This window comes from Xiphophorus couchianus, chromosome 3, assembly GCF_001444195.1.
Source record: "Xiphophorus couchianus chromosome 3, X_couchianus-1.0, whole genome shotgun sequence".
Taxonomy (NCBI): Eukaryota; Metazoa; Chordata; class Actinopteri; order Cyprinodontiformes; family Poeciliidae; genus Xiphophorus; species Xiphophorus couchianus.
The window spans coordinates 23495530-23519840 of NC_040230.1; the positions used below are offsets into that span (position 1 = coordinate 23495530).

Consider the following 24311-nt stretch of genomic DNA (forward strand, 5'->3'; position numbering starts at 1 on the left):
TTAGACAGTTATGCAGACTATAACCGAACGGCTGATGTGTGAATGAACAAACCACTCGATCACCATGACTGTCTGGGGAAAGTGGAAGCATGGAAATAGTTGAAACATTAGTTGTAATTCCTCCGAATTTTAATCACAATGCATCTGATTTTTATCCATCCATCCATCCATTTTCTGTTCACCCTTGTCCCTAATGGGGTCGGGAGGGTTGCTGGTGCCCATCTCCAGCTACGTTCCGGGCGAGAGGCGGGGTACACCCTGGACAGGTCGCCAGTCTGTCGCAGGGCAACACAGAGACATACAGGACAAACAACCATGCACACACACACTCACACCTAGGGAGAATTTAGAGAAACCAATTGACCTGACAGTCATGTTTTTGGACTGTGGGAGGAAGCCGGAGTACCCGGAGAGAACCCACGCATGCACAGGGAGAACATGCAAACTCCATGCAGAAAGACCCCGGCCGGGAATCGAACCCAGGACCTTCTTGCTGCAAGGCAACAGTGCTACCAACTGCACCACTGTGCAGCCCCTGATTTTTTATATGTACATATATTTTTTTTATGCAGATCATGGCTTGCAACACTTCCTCTTTTTCTCGGAGTTTTCATTGAAAGCAGCAGAGAGCACTGAAATAAAGGACTTGCAAGAGGATTTACACCACAAAAGTTTACGCTGCGTAACTGTGGCAACACATGAGTGTATTCCTGGTAGAGTGGCTGTCTTAAGTGCGTTATGTCAATAGATAAATCTGTTTGGGCTAAACTCTCTCATTGTTTGAAAGCTCAGAGTGTGACCACACGGCAGCAATCTGTGTCTTCAAAATAAACTGACCTGAAATAGCAAGGATTACAGACGTCTGTGGTCCATAAATCCAAATTGCCTCGGCTTTAAGGGTTTGTGGAGCTTTTGACACAGTATAGCTCAAATCATAACCCATCTCTCTGGGCAATGACTCACTCCATGGAAAAAAAAGAAGAAGAAGAAGAAGTCAGTGGTAGAAAATCATAGGAATTTATCCAGCTTTGTCTGACTCTTCTCTGGAAGTGAAGCTTGTTTTGGGCTGTAAGTCTCAGCAAGCTTAGTCAAGCACAGAATTGCCCCGCCGCCCCCACCCCCACCCCTCCAACCCCAGGGCACCAGCGCGAGGCCATCTAAAGAGAAATGACAGAGTGACAGGCCGGTGCACATGCAGCCCAAACTTCACAACGGAACAACAAGGAGGAGATTTTTTTGGGGAGAAACCGTGGAATCGGAGCAATATCTGGTGCTGCGAGGCGTGAGGAGGCGCCAGCGGCCATTATCGTTTCAACAAAGAAGATTTTAATACCTTTTTTTTTCTTCTTCTTTTTACTCCTCTGCAGAGCTGGGAAGACTGATGAAAATGTTCTTCAGCAGTTTCCCATTGATTTAATAAAAAGGGCCTTAACTGAGCAAACACTGATGAAAGGGAATCATTATCCGGGCTTGTATGAGGTCCAGAGCGCTCCGATTCTTCCATATTTATTGCCAGTGGTTTGTCTCATCTGCAGCCCTCGAGATGTTTTTGGAAAACACCACACACATTTTACAGGGGGTGAGGGGGGGACTGTTATAAATTAAACTAAGTATGGACTATTTACAGTGACTTTCAAACTATTTCCTAGCACTTGTTGTTGAGATTGACCAACACAACGCAGTGCACCATGGGGTTAAAGGAAAAAATTGCATTTCAAAATTATTTACAAATAATCTGAAAAGATACTTGTGCAAAAATCATTCAACTGTATAATTATGAAAAAATTTGTGTCACCAAAAGCTCATTTAAAACTTGTAGTTATAAGAAAATGGAAAAAAAAAAAAAAAAAAGTGAAAACGGTACATTTTTGCAAAGCCCTGAAAGGGGAGCAGTTACATAAAGTTAAGCACAGACTGAACTCTCAGTTACTTTTGAAAAGACATTTCACTTTACTAAGGTGAAACATTTCCCCTCCCATTCACCACGCACACAAATCAGTGAGACTTAACCCCCTTGTGTATTCCTTCTATTAAATCAGGAGAAGATAATCATTTGGTGATACGAGGGACGCAACAATGGTAGTGGGCGGCAACGGTATTTTTGATCTTTTCTCTCTTTTTTTCTCTTTTCTTTTTCTTTTTGCTCCTGTATGAAAAAAAAAGAAGCTTTGCAGCAGCGTCGACTTTTAATATAACTTGTTGCCTGCAGGCAGACATTAATGAGTCCTTTTTTGTCAAGGTGAAGGAACAGAGACAGCAGGCAATATGCCCAAGCTTAAAAGGATGCAATCACAGAAGTGAATGGGTGTAATGTGTGGGTGATGAGTTGAGACTGCTTTGCGTTCAAAGCAAAGACGCTAAGCTTTTTCTCTCTCTCTCTCTCTCTCTCTCTCTCTCTCTCTCTCTCTCTCTCTCTCTCTCTCTCTCTTTACAAAACAAGATCTGTGACACAGCTGAAACACGCTTATTTGTTGGGAGTCTCAAAGTAAAAGCTAACCAGCAGCGTCCGCAATAAATCTATTGTTTGATTGCTGACGATAAAAGCAAATCAAACTTTCCAAGCAGTTTTGCTTGGTATGTTCTTGGTATTGGTTTTTGACGGCGCAGCCACTAGATGGTGCTGTTTAGTTGCTGCTCTGTGTGAGAAAGTTTTCCTGGCTGCAATGCCGGGATTGTCATCACTTATCATCTATTAGCCGGCTAATATTTAACCTTAACGTTAGGGCGCTTGCTTTTGCATCAGACGCAGCACGCAAACTGTATCGTTTTGAGACTAAGCCGCGGATTCACACGCTGAATAAAAGCCTGTGCCCACGTGTAGCTCAAGCAGCGCATTGTGTCTGATTTGCCATGCTCGGTACAAAAGCTGTGGTACAAGGAAAACACGGCTTATCTGTAAAACTCGATGGCTGAAAGCGCTTTTTTTTTATTGTTTGTTTTTGTTGCTTTTCTTTTCTCTGCCCACATTTTCAGGAACACGCTTTGATTCCTCTCCAGCTGTAAAGGGGAACGAGCAGACAATCCCATTGCCACCTTGTGTGGACGTCCTCCACAAAAAGCCTGAGCAGATCGGGGCCTTTTTCTACCTCAGGGAGGGAAACACAAAACAAACGGGGATGGAAATTAGTTTTTTAAAAAAAAAAAAAAAAAAAAAAGCGCAGCCGAAGGGAAAAGCGAGCATCTTTTTGCTCAATAAGAGTTCTCATGAACACCATCTGTAAAAAAGTGAGGCCAGATCCTTCATTTCTTTTTTCCTCAGCTTGACTCCCAAACATCCCAATGAACCTGAAGCGACTTGTTTGTAAATCAGAGCAAGAATATTGTGTCCCTTCTTGTTGAATGCCAGGCTCCTAATTTCTCTGTTTATGTTGCTTCGACTGTAACATAATCTTGTTTTTTTTTTATACCCCTGTGAGCTGCTGCAACCAGCCTGCCAGAGCGAGCAGACAGCAAAAAAAGAGTGTTATAAAGTACTGATACAGTCATGTACCGTGACAGAGATACAGACGACAGAAAGGCAAGCTACATAGGTGAAAGGGGAGATCACGTCAACTTGACACAGACATTGAGGAGGAAGGTTAGAAAGAAAGACGTTTAGGTGATGGAGTCAGTCGGATTCTCAGAAAGTTCTCTTCCATGTCACATGCGAGTCTGCGGCGCTGTTTTCCAAAGAGAGCGGCTCTATTTTTAGGGGAAGGAATGCACGCAGGCCTCGCGGAAAGAGACCGTAACAACAAACAGTGTGCAGCACTCTGCCTGCAAAGAGAGAGAAGCACATGCAAGTCGCACAGCATCACCACAACAACGAGGAAAAGAAAGTACAGCAGAATGCCAAGATGTCTTTTTTTTTCTTTAATCTGACCTTGTTTTAAAGAGGGCACCCTCTGCAGAAAACAACCAAGACAACAAAAATACGAGGAGACAGGTAAGAGATGTTTGGGAGGATGGTTTTATGATCAGGAATGTGGCATTTCATGTGTTTTATAGAGAAACTGAATAATTTTTTTCCAGACAAAGTGTAGTACTGATGGATTGCATTTTTATTATTATTTTTTATTTGCATAAAACAACACGTTCCTGCATTTTAATAAAGCATAAAATGAAAAAGGCAGAGACATTTTGAAACACACCAGTGACAGTGTTTAAGCCAGAAATCCGGATGAGTAACTCAGTCTGATCAGATATGCACAACCACTTTAAAAATATATATATATTCAGTACAGACCAAAAGTTTGGACACACAGTTGTGTACAAACTTTTGGTCTGTAGCTACTGTATATACTGTATATCTTAAAGCAGAAGTGCTGAAAGTGCCTGTAAAAACAAACTACAAGACTGCAAGTGTTTTTGCACAAGCTCAGCGGTGTTCAAGACGTAGTTAAAGCACCACAGGTGGGACTTAGGTTATTTGGTAGCTGAAATTTAAATGCTACATTATCTTAGCAGAGCTTAAAAGCACCAACGGTCAAAATACTGATTTGATTAAGCAAATTAGTATTTGCCTCAACAGAAACTAGTCAAGAGAGAAGTGCAGTGGAGAACAGGAACTCCATGTAAACTAAAGCTGACCAGTAACAAGTGCTGTTCATGTTCAATGTGCTTTTGAAGATTAAATATTGGAAATGAGAATGACATTTAGGTCATGTTACAAATCAAAGTCAGAAAAACATTAGAATTTGCTCATTTATACATTAAGTAGCCATGCTAGTTCATGTTAGCAATACAAGCTAATAACCAAGAATTTTCTTCTTTACTTACTTTTTTAAATTGCTTTGGCAACATGTTCAACACAAGTGGGTGTGAAAAAAGAGAACTCTTCTGAAGGGCAAAAAAACCGTTTCGGAAAGCAGCCATCTTGGATTTTTAAGGTTGATAAGAAACCTCTGACTTTCCCACATTTTGTTAATTACTACAATTTGAAACTTGAAAACGAGTGAACTGGTTAAACTCAATTCCTCACACAAAAACATTTAGCTCTTTTTGGTTTACAGCAGCTTTAAAAGGCCCGTCAGAAAGGGGGTGCTTGAGAAACTTGGTAATTCCTACTGTGGAACTTGTCATAAAAAATTTGAAAACCACTGTATTTGACATTTGCGATGAAGATACAAGGAATCCAATAAATCCAGGTGACTGTCCAGAATGCTGGTTAGTTTAGGAAACAGGCAGTGAAAAATGAAGGGATGCTAGCATGTTTCTAAGAATGAAGTTCTATTCAGTCTGTTAAAGTTATCGTAATTTTTCTCTAAAATTACATGAATTATTTAATGTCATCTGCAACAATAGGAAAAACAAAATCTTTACCATCAAACTTTATAATTTAAGCTCTGAAATGCTGAGCAATACCTCAGAACAAGCGTGTGAAACCATAAGGGCGGAACAACACATACAAGCATGAAACCAAATGGGTTGGCATGATCTGTTCTCAGCATGGATCCACCTGGTGCTGAGGTCCTTCACTACAGTGATGAGGAACAGTCCTCCACCCTGCTTCTGCAGCTGCACAAACTGAGGGCGGAGAACATCCTGACAGACGTCATCCTGTGTGCTGGTCACACTGAAATCCCCTGCCACCGTAACGTCTTGGCGTCCAGCAGCGCCTACTTCCGAGCCATGTTCTGCAACAACTTCATGGAGACGCGACAAACCAAGTTTGATATGAAAGGAGTTGGACCTGTCATTCTGACCAGTATTGTGGACTATGTTTACACAGGACGCATTAGCATCAGCCTGGATAATGTGCTTCATCTAATGCAGGCGGCGTCCATGCTGCAATTTGGCCGTCTTTTTGAGGCCTGCTCCTGTTTCCTTCAGTCACAGCTGAGACCGGACAACTGTTTGAGCATGTTCAGACTCTCAGATGTGATGAACTGTGACAGTCTGAGAAAAAAAGCAAAAGAGATGGCCATGGAGAGCTTTACTGACGTGTCCTCGTCTGAGGACCTATGCGAGCTTTCTTTACAGGAACTAATGGGGTACCTGGAGGATGACAGCCTTTGCGCTCAGGAGGAGCAGGTTTTTGAGACACTTATTGGTTGGATCCGTCATGATCCCGTCTCCAGGCGGGGGACCATAAGCAGCCTTTTCAAAAAGGTCCGTCTTCGACATTTACACCCTACCTACCTCTTCCAGTTCATTGCAAACGATCCTCTGATCCAGTCCTCCACCCTCTGCACCGAGATCATTGAATCTGTAAGGCGTCTCATGTTTTCGATTGGCACAAGAAGCATCAGGGACTTTGTGGTTGACTTTAAACCTCTCTGGGCTGCACCACAGCGCTGCAGCTATGATGACACCTTGGTGGTGGTTGGAGGAAGAAGGAATAACGAGCTGACTTCGAGGGAGGCGCTGGTTTTCGATGAGAAGAAGCAGAAGTGGCAGCGGCTCACCAAGCTGCCTGTACGTCTTTACAAAGCCTCCTACGTAGCCCTTCACAGCATACTGTACGTTCTGGGAGGCTTGACCACAAACACAAGCAGCAGCCAAGTCAGCCGGATGGTGTACACCCTCTCCCTCAAGACCAACCAGTGGAGGACAGCAGAACCCATGCTGGAGCCTCGCTTTGCCCACCAGAGCGTTTTCTACCTGCACTTCATCTTCGTCCTGGGTGGGCTCGGGTCTGATAGACAGCTGACAGCCAGTGTTGAAAGGTGAGACCTTAGTCAAAGCCTTCTGGTGGTAATAAAAGTGAGGTGTCAACAGTAAAACCATTCACAAACTATCTCCCAACATTGTTTTAAGGTACAACAGTATGTTCAACCAATGGGAAGCCGTGGCACCAATGCCAGAGACGGTGCTGTATCCTGCGGTTGCCGCTACCAACCAGAGAATCTACATGTTTGGAGGACAGGATGCCACACACAACCCTGTCAGACTGATACAGGTGAACTTAGGGGACAAACTTCTCCTTGTTACTTTGATTTCTCCTTTTGTCCCCATTCATCGACTCATCTATTGTCTCTCCCCTCCCTCCAACCATAGGTATATCACATTGGCAGGAACATGTGGTGTACGATGGAGAACAGAACAGTGAAGAACGTGTCTGCTCCTGCTGTTGTTCTGGACGAAAAAATCTACATCATTGGCGGTAGGTAAATGGAGCAAATACTTTTTAAAACCAAAAACAGAAGATAGAACTATACTTTGGAAAACATGGTTTACAAAAATAGTAAGGCTTCTGTAGTTAGAATGACTATAATAAATGTTTGAAAAACGTCAAACATTGCTAAAGTCGACAGCAACCTTTGGTCTGGGAGCGTTAGCAGGGAGCTGTCAGCAGGGGACCTTCTGGGTCAATAAGGCGACGATGTATTCAGAGGCCAGGCCATTTAAACCTTTGAAGGTGAGAGAGAAGATTTAGAAATCAATTCAGAATCTATCAAGCAACCAGTGAAGGGAGGAGAGCAAGTACAGCTTTCATGTCCTTTAGACCTGTAATGAGTTTAGCTGCAGCAGGTTGAGGCAGCTTGGAGAGAGGGGAAGCAGCTTTGACTAATATCTGAGTAAACTGCATTTCAGACTTTAAGGTGAAGGGAGACGCAACTGTAAAGCTGAAGGAAATGACCGGATATTTGAGGCTGCCAAGGTGGAACCAACAAGGCCGAGTGACGGCTTTAAATTAAGAATCAAACTTAAGCTTAGGATCAAATATGGCTGTTTGATTCATAGCAGCATGAGCAACTTTAACTAACAGATGATATTTGATAGAATAGCACTGAAATAATTAGGTGGGACAACCAAAAATCACATTGATAAAATTTAGGAAAATTTTGGGCCAGTTTAGAATGTAATGGCAAGAAGACAAACTGCAGCTTTTATTTCATGGGCATCCAAGTATCATCCTCGTGAATGGTGCACCATCTAAATACTAACAAAAGGAATAATGTAATGGAGAATAGAATTGGCCCAAATATTGGTCCCTGAGGGACACCAGAACTCAATTCAGCTACCATCCATCCATTTTCTAACACCCTTGTCCCTAGTGGAGTCAGGAGGGGTGCTGGTGCCTGTCTCCAGCGAACGTTTTGAGCGAGAGGCGGGTTCACCCTGGACAGGTCGCCAGTCTGTCGCAGCAATTCAGCCACTAATGTATGGTTAAAATGAAGAAACCCAAAACTGTGTAAAGTGATGTAAATCAATAGGTGAGTCCTCGATACCATTGCACAGCTGTAGAAACAACAACACTAGAGTTGTAACTGAACGAATCGAAACTGATGCACCAGCCCCAAATAATGGACACTGCATTTTACAGAGTTCAATAACGAGAAAAAAGTGCAATTAAATCCAAAATTACTCAGAACCCTAATAGATTTAGATTTGAATTAACCTATTAATTTTACCAATGAAAAAAATCTCTAAAGAACCTTCTTACAAAGTTTTCTGGCATTTCGCCAATAGAAATAATTCCAGTAATTTGAACTGTCCTAAATCAAGAAAAGTGTGGTCGGGTTTAACTTCCGGCAATGAGAAAAAAAACAAAAAAAACTTGTATGTGTCCTTTTATTCTGTGTATGTAAGTATTTGCTTTCACCTGAAATTGTAGATGCTTATAGTTGTTTCTGAAATATGTTTGCCCGTTTAAAAACGATCTCTTGGGGTTCAGCATACGAAGGAAAACATATTACGCGCACGTTTGGTTTTAAATGCCTCTGTGGATTGCGACACTGTCCTGGAGCGCCTCGTGCTGCACCTCTCTCTCTCATATTAATGCCTCTGCTGTCACAGGATACACCAGGCGAGTGATGGCCTATGACACCGAGGCCAACAGGTTCGCTAAGTGTGCCAGCCTGAAGGAGCGGAGGATGCACCACGCTGCCACCGGCCTCAACAACAAGCTCTACGTAACAGGCGGACGCTACGTCAGCGGCCATGACGCTGTAGAGGACACGGACACTTTCGAGTGCTTTGACCCAAAGACAGACACTTGGACATCTAAAGGGAGGTTGCCCTTTAAACTGTTTGACCACGGCTGCCTGACTCTGACATGCGTCACGCAGAATTGGAAGAAATCATAATGAAGGCAGAAGACTTTTTCAATTTTTTGAGTAGTAAGATATGCTTATTAAATTGATTTAAAGCGCGTTTATTGAAAAAAATTGACCAACGCACCCTTTTTTTAAAAAAAAAGAAAAAAGTCTGGCATCTCTTTGCGAGAGGTTTCTTTTCAACAACTGCACCTTTAAAAGAGAAGTGATCCGCTGTTCTTAACCTGTATAACTTCACAAAGGGTGAAAGTGCTATTTTCAGCACCTCTGAATCATGAAATGTTTGTTTGAATCCCGGAGGCTCTTTGGTTTCAGCTCTCAGGTCCCTCTGACTGCAGCACATGTGTCTGGCAAAGATTATCCCAGCCTTTAATGAAGGCGGAAAATCAAATGGCTGCGATAAGATTTTTAACGTTTCTTTTATGAAACGCTACGAATAACCAAAATTTAAGTCAGTCTTTGTTCAACAGAGGCTTTCAATCTAGGCCCTTTGATTTTTGATGAATGGATGGATGGATGGATGGATGGATGGATTTGATTTAGCATCATTTCTTTCCCATTTGAAAGCTGTTTTTATGGAAATTTTCTGTTTTTTTTTTAAATTTTGTTTTGTTTTTAGCTTTGAAATAATAAAATTTGATTCCAAACATGCGACTTCTCTTTATGTCTCAGCGTCTCACAGAGAAATACAGTGACTTGAAAAAGATTCTCAGCAGTAAGTGTCTGTTTGATCCTCTGCTTCACGCTCAATGCACATGTATCCATGTTCTGTCCCTCCCCACAACTAAAGAATTCAAAAAGTTAAACGAAAACGATTTCTCTCTGATACGCGTTCAGCATCAGGATTTGTTAGTGCTGACTTCACAGAATCTGCAACAAATATCTAATATAAATTACACCGCAAAGGCACGATTAGCAACATGCGGTGTTCATCCCCATAATTAAGCGTCAATCAGTCAATCAGTTTATTAACTCAATTTATCAAATTTCATCAGTAATTAATTCACAAACATATTCCCTTACAACTCAACAGATGTATTGTCACAAGTAGTTATTTATATTTTAACTAAATCATATTTAAATTTCCATGTTGTGTCTTAGAGAAGCACTTTCTGATCTATATCTGGGGCTGTACTTCCTCTTCCCAGCCACGCACTGTTTTATGTCGGTCATCTCTAATAAGATGCATTGAAGTTCGTAGCTCTTATGAGAAAAATGTGAGAAGGTTTGATCTCTGTGCGCACTTAAAGCTGAAAAAAGTAAATATGAACATATTAGATTAAAGTCTCTGTCAAACCGCAACTCACGACGTGTTTCTGCGACGCGCTTTCAGGAAGGTGAGGCCAGACCGCAGTCTGTGGAAGGGCCAGCAAGGGTGGGGAGGAGAGCAAGGCTGGAAAAACTACAGGTGATCTGACGTTATTTTGAGTAACAAACAAGGAGGCAAATGTTACACCATGTGAATCATGCGGCTCTGACGGTGAGCTGGCAGATGTCAGAGAGAGAGCAGAGACAGAGAGAAACTCATGAGCCGTGTTTCACAACAGAGAATCTGAGCGAGTGATGAAACTCAGCCACAAGACGCAGCAACAGGTGTATGTTTGAGCAATCGTGTGCGGGTGTGTGTGTGTGTGTGTTTGTTCCTGTGATTAAGGTTCTTAGCGGGTCGGGCAGGACCGACCAGCTGTTGTGTCTTATCAAAACAAAAACAGAGATAGTGGAAATGAGAGCCAAAGTGATATTAGAAACAACCTCCCAGAATAAAGTTCATACACTCCTGCAACAGGGTTTAAATGTTTATCACTGATTCTACATTACCTATTTTAACAGGCTGTAGGTCAGGGGTGTCAAACTCATTTTCGTTTTGGACCACATCAAGAAAGGGTTGTGGTAAAGAGTTTTTGTTTTGTCAAAAATATTAATAAATGTCTGTCTCTGCATTTGATAAGAACCTCTTGAAATTAAATAATGTTAATCGTCCTTTGATCTTGATCTAATTTGGCAGAATACGGATAAAACTACTGATTTGACTAATGAAATAACACTTAAGCACACAAATGTAATGCTAAAAGTTTTGTTTCTAGTGTCTAGAGAGCCACGTAAGAAACATCTGGTGGGCACATGTGCTGAAGGAAGATCTCAACTAAAATGTTCCTAACAGCAACAAAGTCATAAATACCACGGTGAAAATATTCCAATTATTAGTTTGAGTTAAGAATAGCTGGTGCTGAAGAAAGTAAACAGTGTTTCCAATTTTCAAAGATCTTCTGACACAATGTTTTCAAAATATAAACAAAAATAAAAAAAAGATAATTAAAGCCACAAAACCTGATTTTGTAGTGGTGCGGCAACAAAATCCAAAGTATTTTATGGCAAAAATTCCACATTTCAGTTCTGGACACAAGAGGAGTGGAAAACACATTGCTGTGAATGGACCATCCTCACCTGTAACACATGGTGTTGGCAGCATTAGGCTGTGGGCTGCTTCTCTTCAGAAAGAACAAGGAAGTTAGTCAGACTTGATAGGAAGAAAAATAGACTCCAATAGAAAACCTGTAAAAACTGATCAAAGCCCAAAACTGAATCCAAATGAGAACTTGTGGTAAAACTGGACAATTTATGTTTACACTCAGTCTGATCTGAAGCTATTTAGATGTGTAAAGTTTTGGTTTAGCTTATTCTGAAATGCAGTTTTTTGCTAACAGACACTGCTACTTGTTTATGTTATTTGAAGTTGAATTAGGTTGTTTTTATGGAGCATGAAATCAAATTGTGCTCGTTATTCTCTAACCAAAAGATAAATAATCTCATGTTGGTCCACTTCGTAAACAGGAACTATTCAGTCTCTGAGAACATAGCTTAGTCACCCACTGACCAGAAACTTGCTGGGACTTTCAATGTCATCCTTTTTTTTTTTTTTTGAGCCTGTTCCATAAATAGAATTAAACTGTCCCTAGGAGCAGATGGCAGCGTATTATTTACTAAATGTTCTTCAAGTTCTCACTGTCATGCATTGTCAGCCTTAAAGTTCTCTTTTTTTTTTTCTTTACAAATATAACACCGTCTCAGTTAACCACAAAGGAAACTATTTCAGCCTTCTCCATCTGAAGTGTGAGTGCAATCATATGTAGGCGGTGGACTGCATGGCCACATACAGAGCGTACAGCGATCTTTCTTGTTTTGTTGACTCCTTATGAATATTATAGCACTTCATGAAAGTATACACACCCCTTGGAAATTTCATCATTTAAATTATACCAATGTACTTAGCAGGGATTTTGCGTGACACACCAACACTGAGTACAATATGCATTTGTACTCAGCCCTCCTGGTTCAGTTCTTTGTAGAACCAACTTTGTCCTCAGCCTCCTCAGAAGTTGCCTTGAAAGTTCGTTAAAAGTGCCAACTTTGCATGAAAGTGTCATTATTTACAAAATAATGCAAAGTTGGCACTTTTAATGGACTTTCAAGGCAATGTCTAGAGCAACTTTGCATTAAAAGTGTCATTGTTTACCTAATGACACTTCATGACAACAGTCATAGACGATTCCTTCATGACACGTGTTATGTGATGTTTATGACAGTGTCATGTCAGTCTTATGCACACCCCATCAAATAAAGTGTAACCAAATAACCTGCCAGTGGAACTAGTACTTTTTTTTAAAAGTCAGTATTAAGGAATTACTGATTTAAGACAAGCTCTGTGTTTTTGCAGTGCATCAACTCTGACCAGCTTCCTGCTAAACAGTAGCATCCCACAGCATGATGCCGCCACTCCCATCTGCCACAGTGGGGATGGTGTACGAAATTAACTGAAAGCTATCATTTTCTGCTCTTTTCACAGTGATGCACTTCTTTATGTCGGCCATCGCATAAAGTATCAACAAAAAAAAAACATTGAATTTTATGTTAGCAAAGTGACAAAATGTGAACAAAAGTCAAACACGTCACTAATGAAGCCCTGCAGAAAAGGATGCAGCCACCAGTGCATTGTGTGCAGTAAAAAAAAAACCACGTCAGCCACATGTGCTAAACTGGTCGCCCTCAAGAGACAGGACATAGCACAACTCACACGCAGAAGGTGAGCTAAAAATTGCCCGTTGCTTCTTGTAAAGGTTTATCTGATGTGCACAGTGGCTGACATGTTTTCGTGATCACAGAGTGTGCCAGGAGTTAAGGGGAAGAAGAAACATTTACTCGTCCACTAGCCTGTATTTCAGTGCCACATTTTCCCTATGCTAACATTCTTAGTTTAAAAAAAAAATCACATCGTCCTTTGTGGCCTTTTGACCTGAATGAATGAATCAGCTCCATTTCTGATGTGCAGGATGACTTTGAGAACGTAGCTGAAGATGAGGACAGCTAGACTGTGTGCATTTCCCTTGATTGAGATAGTAAAGGCAAAGTTAATGTTTATTAATAACACAAGATCGAATAACAGTGTAAATTAATCAACAAACACTTGCAATTATATAATTAAGTCTAATGACAGAGGTCAAAATCAATCAAGCAGCCCTAGACGGGTTGTTGTTTTTTTCTGGATCATTGTTAAGAAAAAACTTCAAATATCACAAAAATAAAGTGTTGCTACTTTCTCAGCACTTAAACAACTTCTGCATTCGGTTCTGTACATATGCACACAGTCATGCTCACTAAATTAAAATATGCTTTCCATTGAGGCTCATTTATCAGATTAAAAGTACTGTTTGAAAACTGACAACCTTGAAGCAGGCATTAAGCATACTTCTCATTAAGCTCTGTCATAAATAGCTCTATTAACAACGTTTTTGATTGGTCCGATGTAACATTCTAATTCTAAATATCTTGCTTTCATTAACTGTCAGCGGAAAATCATCCAAATGAACACAGATAAAGGCTTCCGAACATGAATAATCTATATAACGTGTTTCACTTAGTGATAAAGTTCTTGATGGAAATGGACTTCTCAATAATGTTCAAATGTATTGTATGTATTGTTAATGGGTGTGCTGGGACACATGAACATACCAACCCTCACACACACTCTCGTATAATGCGCCCAACATGGATACACGGGTGCAGGCACAACATGCAGACACAGAAAGGGAACAATAAAAATATGCCTGCTAAATAAATAAATAAATACACTAGAAACCCTTCACTCAATAAAAGCACAATCTGCATTGCAACCAAATGCTCTGGAAGAATCTAAAGCACAAGTCAATCTATTTATAAACTCATGATTGACAAAGAGGACTGGCGGGCTTCACTGCCAGTTCACTGGATGTGTTTTCATACTAATATTTACACTCGTTTCCCCCTAACATGTATACATGATGTGTTATAAAAATGTAGCCAATCACGCCTCAGTAACCCCCAGGCAGGGTCTTATTGTGGAAATATGCATTAATCAGAACTGGATTCTGAATTTAATCCCAGCCGACATATGCATTTAGGCCAAAGAAGAGTCTAAATAAATTCAGCAAAAATAAGATGGGACTTTTACATCTTGTATTAAAAATAGCATGAAAACTAAAACGTCGGGACAAAATGCAACCCGCATACTAAACTCAACTGCTTCTTCCCAGACAGTAAACATCATAGTAAGTATGTGTTTCAAAACATTCATGCTTCGACGCGTTTTTTAAAAAAAAAACACTCTCAGATGAATCTGATCGGTGTCCTGTGCTCCTATCTTTCCATGACATCGGAAAAATCCTCGCTCCTCCTCTCCTTTCTCCGCGCGCTGTCGCAACGCTGAGGTTGATAAACAAAGCCACGTGTTGCGAGGAAGTTTCCAAAGTGGGCGGAGCTTCGCTGCTTCCGGGTTCTGAGTCGGAGGATAAAAGGCGAGCTGCGCAGAGTCAACACAAGCACACAAACGCACTTAACATTAAGCAGGAACGCTCAGTTTAGCCAAGCAGAGGCCTGCGTGTCTTTCTACGGCTTTTCTCTTCGACGTGCGGCTGTTAGTAACCAAGCCGACATGCCTTTTCTCGGACAGGACTGGAGGTCACCGGGTCAGAACTGGGTGAAAACCGATGAAGGATGGAAAAGGAGGACAGCAGACGACAAAAACAACAACGTCTCTGTGGAGAGGTTGGTTGTTTGAACGGCCTGGCCTGAGAAAATGTAGCAGTCTTGACAGAGTTAGTTTGTTGCTTAGTGTTAGAAATATGACGGGGCGGGGGAGGAAGATGAGGGAGATGTTTTGAAACGGGTCCAAACTGCATTGCAAACAAAAGGCAGAGTGAGGGGCCTTCGTGTAAGTTTCCATCAGTGTTTTTTCTCTCTGGTTGCCAAGTTCCTTTTCAGGCTAATCACCGAGCTAATAATAACCTGACAACAAGTCAGGGGATTAACAAACGTCTGCTGAACCTGGCCACTTTCCAAAATAACAGCATTCGCTTTCTAAAACACACACCCCCCCAAAAAATAAAAAATCCACATTTGATCATGGGCCAGCGTTGCATCCAGTCAGAATTAACTTCTGCATCATTCTCTTCACTTTTGTGTGGCTCACATGTGAACTCTGTTCCCCTCCCCAGCTTCTGCAAGGACAACGAGCCGGAGTGTTTCAACAAGGAGAACCTGCTGCTCTCGCTCAGCTATGAGATGTCTGCCAAGAAGAGGAAAAAGGATCTGATGAACAACAACGCCAAGGTCCCCTGTGAGTTCCTGCGAAGAGAGACCAGAATAAATGAGTTGTGTAATAAGGCGCGAGAAATGCGGTCCAGATCAGAAGCAGAATGTGTCAGGGCTTTTTGTTTTTCCCCTTTTATTTAATTTTGATACAGCGGCGCACAAGTTGTTCAGCCAGAAATCGAAACATTCAAAATATACTGTGTCTAACAATATCACCAGATCAGAGGCTGCACTTTGTTTTCTTTTTTTTCCACAATGGTAAAGTAGATAATTTATAGATTGGTTCATTCGATTTGCCTTGAAGCCGGAGCTCAGGTCTAGGATTAGCAGGGACACTCCGGTGGGATTTGATATGAATTTAGCACTACTGGTTTAATGCGACGAGTTTATACCTGCAGCTTCAATCAGTTTTTTTTTTTTTGGTTTGTTTTCTGCAACTATACAGGATGCTGACTTTTTATAGAGTTTCAGTTTTTCCAGCCAACAAAGCATTTTTTTTACCCCCCCTTTTCTGACATGGAACCCGGATTTTCGGACTTCCAAGAACAAAGGGCATAAATCTCAGCCTCAAAAGTTAAAGATATTTACTTTAATCCCAATGTGATCTCTTGTTATTTATCCCCAGAAGCAGTAGTACATTATTTTATGTGTTCTAGTCCTTTAGAAATAAAACCGGCAACCAGAAATCTGTACCGGCTGTGAAAAGCGTGCTTGCTGCATCTCTAAATTTGGAGCATTTCATTACCATTTTGTCAACAACTACACCAGCTCTGAAACTGTATCTTATTTGCGTCGCGTGCTCGTGCATTTATCCCAGAGCTTATTAGCAGCTCTCATAAGCAAGGCCACTAACGTAAAACACTTTCTTCCTGGTTTCTCTCCGTCTTCCAGATTTCCATAGGGAAAAGTGGATTTATGTTCACAAAGGAAGCACCAAGGAGGTAAGACCGCCTCAATTAGCTCTCTATCAACTTTCGCAATCACAGTTGCTAATGTACACAACTCGGCGCTCTTGCGCAGGATTGCAGCCTAATACTCTGATAATTAAATTCTCCCAGCGCCATGGATATTGTACGCTGGGAGAGGCCTTCAACCGCTTGGATTTCTCCAGCGCCATCAAGGACACGAGGAGATTTAATTACGTTGTCAGAGTGAGTCCTCCTCTTTTCTTTGCTTTTTAGTCGCTTCTGTCTCTTTGTGTTTGCCAGGGGAGGTGTTTTTTTGTCGTCAGGCTGAGAACAGGGCCGGGGGAGGGTTAAAGTTAAACAGGGTGGCTCTTATCAAGGCTCTGCAGACTGTGGTGATGATACTGAGGAAAGTTTGCGTTATTTATGATTACTGAAAACTCCCCGTCATCCCCTACATCTACTTCAAACAGGGATTTTATAAAAAATCTGGGTCTGTTTTTCTCAAACTCATTTTTATTTCCCACACAAACCGTCAAGGTTTACACTAGGAATGGCAAACGGCTCATCCTTGTTACATTAGTGCAGAAAATTTTGTTTCATTTCCACTTTTTTCCCCCTTCTTGATGCTGTTGCACACTGCCTCCCCCCTCTTTACCCGTTATGTGAACATGAAGTGTCACCCTGTGCTGTGCAGTGGGGGGAGGAGGCGTGAGGACGTTTGTGACAGCTGTGCGGTGCGGTGAGGTGTGAACCCCCGTCAGGAGTTTATGAAATCAGACCTGATGCTCGTCAGGTGATTCAGACCCCTAGACACGTACACACACTCGAATCTACCCGATTAGGCCTGCTGTCTCCTCTGTCCCGTCTGGTTTTGGTCTCATTCTCATCGGTCACTGGTGCAGTTTGCCTGCTTACTGGGGATGCAAGTTATCGATTTATACGTTGATTTAAAGGAGACTGAATCGATTGACTGACGATTAATGTATAAGAGGCCATTTTCTTAAAAACCCGAGTTTTGTATCAAGAGGATCCATAGCAAAATGCTACATTTTTTTATAATATGGAGAATAATAAAAAAAGAAGCAAACAAATATATTCTAATGATTTCTTGTATTATGGTGATAAATTAAGAAACTTCTCGACTGTTTATTTCAAAACAGAACCGCATAAGTACATTTTATGTCCCATACCGGACCGTTTCTCTTTCCAGTTCTGGTATGGCGCCTCCTTCTTTGTTTCTATACCAGCAGGCTCTGCTCAAGAGTACTAGTGGTGCCCTCTTCTGGATGGCGCCCAAACTACAACGCTGAAAGATCTGAGCTGACATTCTTAATTGACTGGAAGTCATTTTGATCCAATAAACCTTTAATCAGCAATTAGTCATAAGTTGATTGTTTGCCTCATTACTGCTTACTCAAGTTTCATCCCAATTAATCTCAAACTCGCAGAATTTAAAGATTTAGCTGAGAAAAAGTCATTAACATGACGGTTCTGATTTTGTTTGTCATTGATTCAAATCGGCAGGGTTCTTTTGCTCGGCCACAAGTAGTTCTGGAGCTGTCTGGTTTTGAGCGGGTTCTAGATAGCCGTGTGTTAGGCCCACAGAACAATAAGAGTGTAACTCTAGCATCCAGCCGGTGTCGGAGCCGGGTCACCGCTCCTCGCCATCTGATGACATTTTAGGGTTCGTTTAACTCGTTCTCAGTTACACAGATCATCTTCTTGTTCAGCACAGATGAGATTCTTTGTTTCCAAGTCGGACAAACTAAATGAATCAAACTAAACCTTTTAAAAGCTACATTTGGCTCTTTTGACATCGACTATAATAGTTCTTAAATGCTTTTTAACTTTAATTCCTAGATGTGTATCGACTAAAACTACAAATGTCAATTGGAAGTCTGGGGTTGTTTTCTCAAATAGTAATTGTGTATATATAGAATGTTGATAATTAAATTTGGTGATTGGTCATGTATTTCTTGTCATCTAATGGCCCCACTCCTTTAGCTGAAAAGTTTTGTATGAATCTGAAATATGGTGAGAGAGAAATTAAGTTTAAGATTACTTCTAACCCAAAGTTTGGTTAAAACCAAAAGTACTTGAGGTTTTTGCAATCTGCATTACGGGTCTAGTTTATCTCCATAGAAACGGCGTGCATAGGGGTCAGAAAGTGGATGCGGAAGCACACGCCGTTCTGCCCGACTGAACTCTTCTGAGCAACGAAAAGAAGGGGTATTAGGAATGAAGAAGAATGGCATGTGGAAAGTTTGAATCTGCCAAATCTACAATTTGTTATAAAAACACTTTTGCTACATTAGGAGCCCGTAAAACTAAATCTGACATCAACGTTATGGGACAAAAAGTGGCTAACTTTTCTGTTTATGCCTCGGATGTTTTGGGTCAGATCTGAACATGGCTCTAATTTGAGTTTCTCCATGACGTCACAGCACCTGTCAGATGACAGTCGAGCCTCTCTTTATCCCACTGTTTGTCTGTGAGCCAGTGGCAACAACTACACACACACACACACACACACACACTCTGAGAAGTGAGTCGGCTAGTTCGCAAGGCTGGATGATCAGGGGTCAAATAACTTCAAGCTTATGTTTTCATCAGCCAACGTTGTTGACTCCAGTCTAGGCTGTTGCCCAACACTCTTCTAGAAGCTTCACCTCCGCAAGGCGACTGATCAAAACAAATCAGAGCTGAGGCTAATGGTCCTTTAGTCGAGAGCAATAACCAGGTGGACAGCTCCCAGTTTTGTTACAAATGTTCAAGCGTGGAATTTGTTTTTCTAAGAATCCAGCAGCCTTACTAAACACAAAGTAAGGAGGCGGTGGAACAGAGCGTCTCGGAGGCTGACGGGGAGAAATTTATGATTCTATTTTTTCTTTTTCTGCTGCAGCTCCTGGAGCTTATTGCCAAGTCGCAGCTCCCCTCGCTCAGCGGCGTGGCGCAGAAAAACTACATGAATATTCTGGAGAGGGTTGTTCAGAAAGGTGAGCCCCGTCACGCCTCTGGTGCGTGTGTGTGTGTACATCCGTGCACTTGGGTCTCTCGGGGTGGGGGGGAACATTAGTAAAAAACGTCGCACAAGCAAACGTGAAAATCTACTTTCCCTCTTTGCCCTTTTCCGTTTCCTTGTATCTGTATCTCTTAGAATTTATCTTGACTATTTTTGACCTGCTTCAAAGTGACTCCATGTATTTCTTAAAGGCAATAAGTGAAGCGAAGTTACTTCAAAGGAATTTGCGGAAGTGTCACCTCTTGAAAGGTTTACTGTTTTTATCGCATTACAGCCACAAGCAGCAGCTGTAATTGTGGTGAAATGGGGTTATGAGAAGCATCAACCTGGGTGGAGACTTGACTATCAAAATACATTAAAGTTTGTGCTTAAAGTGCGACAAAACATGGGTTGTGAAGAATTTCTTTTGTGTTTATTATTGTAGGTGAGAAAATGAGCCAGGACAGCTTGGACTTGGCTCTCTAACTTCGCTGTGTAGATCCCTGACAGTCAGCAGACCCCTCTGCAAGCTGCAGTGTAAACTAAATGTTCCTTCAGCTAAACAGACTTCGGTTGTTTGGGGAGCGTCGCAAAACCTTCTGGCCAAATCGCATACATGCAACTGAGAAGATCGCAGCCACTCTAAAATGAGTGGCTGCGATCTGTAGTTAAAAATCTGTTGTTTTTTTTATTTTTAGCTTCAGATTCAAACTATACTATTGAATTTCCATGCAACATCCTAAAGAGCATCCTAAAGATTTGAATTATTTATCTTTTTTAACATCACGATTAATGATCCGTTTCAGTTCTCAACGACCAGCAGAATGTCCGTCCCATCAAAGAGCTGCTGCAGACGCTGTACGTGTCGCTGTGCGGCCTCGTTCAGGACATGGGCAAGTCGGTGCTGGTGGGGAACATCAACATCTGGGTCCACCGCATGGACAACATCCTGCAGTGGCAGCAGCGGCTGGACAACATCCAGATCAACAGAGTGAGCAACTGTCTGCGTCGCACATCCCGACACGGTTGCGGTCACGACTCTGTTTCTAACGCGTCTCGCCCTCCTGCAGCCTGCAGCCACAGGCCTGGCGCTGACCGACCTGCCTGCCAGTCTGCAGCTGAACATCATGCAGCGGCTGACGGACGGCAGGGACCTGGTCAGCCTGGGCCAGGTGTGTCCGGAGCTGGGCGCCCTGACGGAGGACCGCCTGCTGTGGAAGAAACTCTGCCAGTACCACTTCACAGACAGACAGGTACCAAGACGACGAGGGGAGGAAAACATTTGACTGGCATTGGTATGGAGGACGGGTTCTGACATGGAAATAAACAGTCTGATAAAGTCGTTTGTGGGCCAGTTCGCAGATAAACAGAAACTTAAAACTTATTTTTATACTACAGCATTTAATAAAATCTACCATTTTATTCCTTCTTTAGTTGTTTTACTTATTTTGTTTTTAGTATTTTATTATTTACATTGGGGATTTGTGTTTGATCTTCTGCTCTCTTTGGTGCAGTTGCATACTGTTTGTAAAGAGTTGTGTAAATAAATTTGACCTGACTAATGGACGGCGGCAATACAGGAGAAAATAAATAGATGCATTAAAAAGGTCACGGTAAAAAGAGATAAATATTGGAACAATAAGGAAAAAATGACTCCAAAAAAAAGAAAACTAATAAAATCAAGAATGGAAATAAAGTGGAAAATTAAACGATTATTAAATTAATAAACAAATATGTCACACTAATCAAATACGTTCTCTATTGGATTCAATATTTGGCACATGAATTACCCGATCAATTTATTTCTATGCTTACTGCGTATTGTCAGGATCCGTCCTCCATGCATTGCAGTTTATATTGTAACCTTTAGTGGAAGGTTGGCTGTATTGGTGATCTTATTAAAACAATACACTGACAGGCAAAGACGGGAAATCCTTCATCAGAAAGATAGTAAAGGAGTCCAGAGTCTTTACCAAAGCATTGCAGGTTCCTCCTGGTTCTCTACATTCAACATGTATGTAGTTTGGCAAAAAATATCTTAAGACTACTACCAACTTCCTCCTGGGTTTTTGTAGCTGTGAATCTTTTCACGTTTTCTTTAAGCAGTCTGCATTCCTCCTTTTAGATCCGCAAGCGTCTGATGGTGTCAGAGAAGGGTCACCTGGAGTGGAAGAAGATGTACTTCAAGCTGAGCCGCTGCTATCCTCACAGAGAGCAGTACAGCGACACCCTGCACCTCTGCACACACTGCCACATCCTCTTCTGGAAGGTACATCTCCGTCTTCCACTCTGATTCGGAGCAAAGGAAGCGTTTTGACTCGCCGTCTAACGTCTGTCTCCGCTTTTGTTCTTAGGATACGAACCATCCCTGCACGGCCAACAACCCCGAAAGCTGCACCACATCCCTCTCACCTCAGGACTTTATCGATCTGTTTAATTTCTGATCTCTGCAACACACACACACACACACTCCCCTACTTCTTCAGAAAACTCCAGAAGTACGGACTGGACTGTACATACTGTTCTTGTACATAGATTATTTTTTTTCTTGTTTCATCTTGTCCTGGATGTACATTTATTTGCACGGACCTGGAGAGGACGCAGGCTGTGGACGACTATGCAATTTTATTTGGTTTGAATATTTGGATGAGATCAAATGAAGCATTTGAAAGTGATTGAATGTGATGGAGAATGAAAAGACTGTAGTGAGGAGGGGGGGAGGAAATGAATATTTGGCTGAAGTTTATAGTTTTAATATGGTCTATTCCCTTCTTTGTGAGATTTAAGTTCTATTTTTGTTAAAATTTAATAGTTAACTTTTTTTATTAAATCGGAAAGGGATTAAAGTAGTGATGTTAAAAGGCCTCCATTCTTGGGAAGGTGCAATATGTTTCATGTGGAGCTGCGGTCTGCTTTAATTGGGAGGCGGAAATGCATACAAGAAAGAGAAGCCAGATGTTTTGTTTTTATGCTTTTTCACTTTTATATTGATTTGTTATGTTTTCTTTTATTCTGCTTTGGCAGTCATAGCAGCAGCTAAGTGCAGTATTACCAAACGTAACCAAAGCCAGTGTAACTGTGGTGTGCCTTTACAAAACTTGAAGCAATACCGGCAAAATGTCTGTCTTGTTTGCATCTTTTCTAAACCCTGATTGTTGTTGTTATATTTTTTCTGTGTTTAATTTTACGGAGGAGTTAATTAAGGTGCGACGCTCTGAAACCAAAGGTCGATGTTTAACTTTTTTTTTTTTGTGAAGACTCCTGCATGTTTTCAAACACCCAACTGATTGTGTTATTTACATATTTATTTCTTGAGACTTTTGGTGACTGGTTGAACTTTCACACTTTAGGTTTAAAGAAGTGGACGTTTTGAGTGTGAAAGGGGCCTTTGTCACTGCTCAGACTTTGAGGAACGATGTACATGCTATGCAATGCAGTCTGTTTTTGTTTAATAAATAAACTGATCAGTGCTTTCTGTTTTGTAGGACTGAGAGCTTACTTAAAAACATGAATTCATCAGTATTATGCAAAGTTTAATAACCAAACACTTCATTCTGTGGTTGAAAACATGGGACTTATCGGCGTTGAACTGGCTTTAGAAGTAGTTTGTAACGGCAAAAGTGTGCCATCTATCGGCCAAAGGGGGAACTGTAGCACTGAATTGATAGGTGTTGCTGTTCAGTAAGCATATTGTGGTTGTCCAATTTTTTATTTTTTTTATTTTTAAAACAATGCAAAAATATTAGACATGTTTCCTTTTTTAAGCACTACTTTTTGGGTTCAGATATGAGGGCCATTATCAAAACGGATGTGTTGCAAATATTTGACATAAGCTTTGACACCAAAAAAAAAAAAAAAAAATAGTATTGCAGTTTTTTGATTTTTATACTATTATTTCACTCCGTCACAAAACATTTCAAACTTTGTGGCTTGCAAAAGATTTTATTGCTCTTACTGAGGTAGGAAACCTGTCATTCAGAAGACTGTGCTCATACGTCTGTGGAGGCGTATTCTATTTATCTGCGACACTCTGCGGGTCAAGTTGGGATGACTGGGTCAGGCTTTTATGCTGCAGAGATGTGCTAATCTCTGTGGAGCCAGCAGATAACTCTGGAATGGAGCACAGACATTCCCAAGACACATACACACACACACACACCCCCACACAGTCTCTCCTGTATCTCTCCAGCAGTTATAACGTCCCGTTAGTCTTGGTCGCTGTTTTAACCTTGTGTCATCTACTGTATGTCGATGCATCTAATGTCGCTGATTCGGAGAGGAATCAGCGAGTCGAGTCTCCCTAATCGAAACGAACACCCAAATACGCGCTTTTTTGAATTTTTAACACACTCGAGCTCATCACACCCGATGTCAGAACCATAAACTTCACTTGCCGTTCTTTGTCAAATAACAGCTCCATCTCAGTCAGACTGGAAGGACGGCATCGATAAACATTTTCAACCTTTTCCTGCAAATTCTCAATTGGACTTTGGAGTGTTTTAACACCTACAGTATCACTACAGACAATGGAAAGTTTTGAATGTAATATTCAAAACTTGAATATTACATGAGATCAATAACAAAAGATACTTTAAGTAAAAAAAGTATCTTTTTGTGTCAGGCTTCTGACAGGTATGTTCGTTCCTACGCACACACTATTTGGTTGGTCCTCCTGTTGCATGAATTACTGGGCTGCCCCTAATCTAATCTACCGGTACATTGTAGCCGTATGTTTGCTTAAGAACAGCGATGGGGGTGGTGTGTTTAGGGTGACGTGTGCTGCTAGTTTTCAGCCAC

General features: G+C 41.5%; 2 protein-coding genes across 4 annotated transcripts; both read left to right on the top strand.

Moving 5' to 3' along the window:
* Positions 1 to 3502: 3502 nt before the first annotated feature.
* LOC114139082 (kelch-like protein 38) lies at positions 3503 to 9687 on the top strand. 2 transcript variants are annotated; one of them, XM_028008741.1, is made up of 5 exons: positions 3503 to 3925; positions 5427 to 6647; positions 6739 to 6880; positions 6979 to 7084; positions 8722 to 9011. In XM_028008741.1, exons 2-5 carry the CDS (start codon positions 5428 to 5430, stop codon positions 9009 to 9011), a joined length of 1758 nt encoding a protein of 585 aa, XP_027864542.1. In that variant the 5' UTR covers positions 3503 to 3925; position 5427. The 2 variants fall into 2 exon arrangements, with proteins under 2 accessions (XP_027864542.1, XP_027864550.1); XM_028008749.1 differs by lacking the exon at positions 3503 to 3925 and having other exon boundaries at positions 5428 to 6647; positions 8722 to 9687.
* Positions 9688 to 14813: 5126 nt separating this feature from the next.
* On the top strand, positions 14814 to 22998 carry fbxo32 (F-box protein 32). 2 transcript variants are annotated; one of them, XM_028013462.1, is made up of 9 exons: positions 14814 to 15059; positions 15509 to 15630; positions 16497 to 16546; positions 16664 to 16756; positions 19416 to 19509; positions 20321 to 20505; positions 20585 to 20767; positions 21640 to 21783; positions 21869 to 22998. In XM_028013462.1, the coding sequence occupies exons 1-9, from the start codon at positions 14947 to 14949 to the stop codon at positions 21956 to 21958; spliced, it is 1074 nt and encodes a 357-aa protein (XP_027869263.1). In that variant the 5' UTR covers positions 14814 to 14946; the 3' UTR covers positions 21959 to 22998. The 2 variants fall into 2 exon arrangements, with proteins under 2 accessions (XP_027869263.1, XP_027869264.1); XM_028013463.1 differs by lacking the exon at positions 14814 to 15059 and adding an exon at positions 15077 to 15225.
* Positions 22999 to 24311: the final 1313 nt, after the last annotated feature.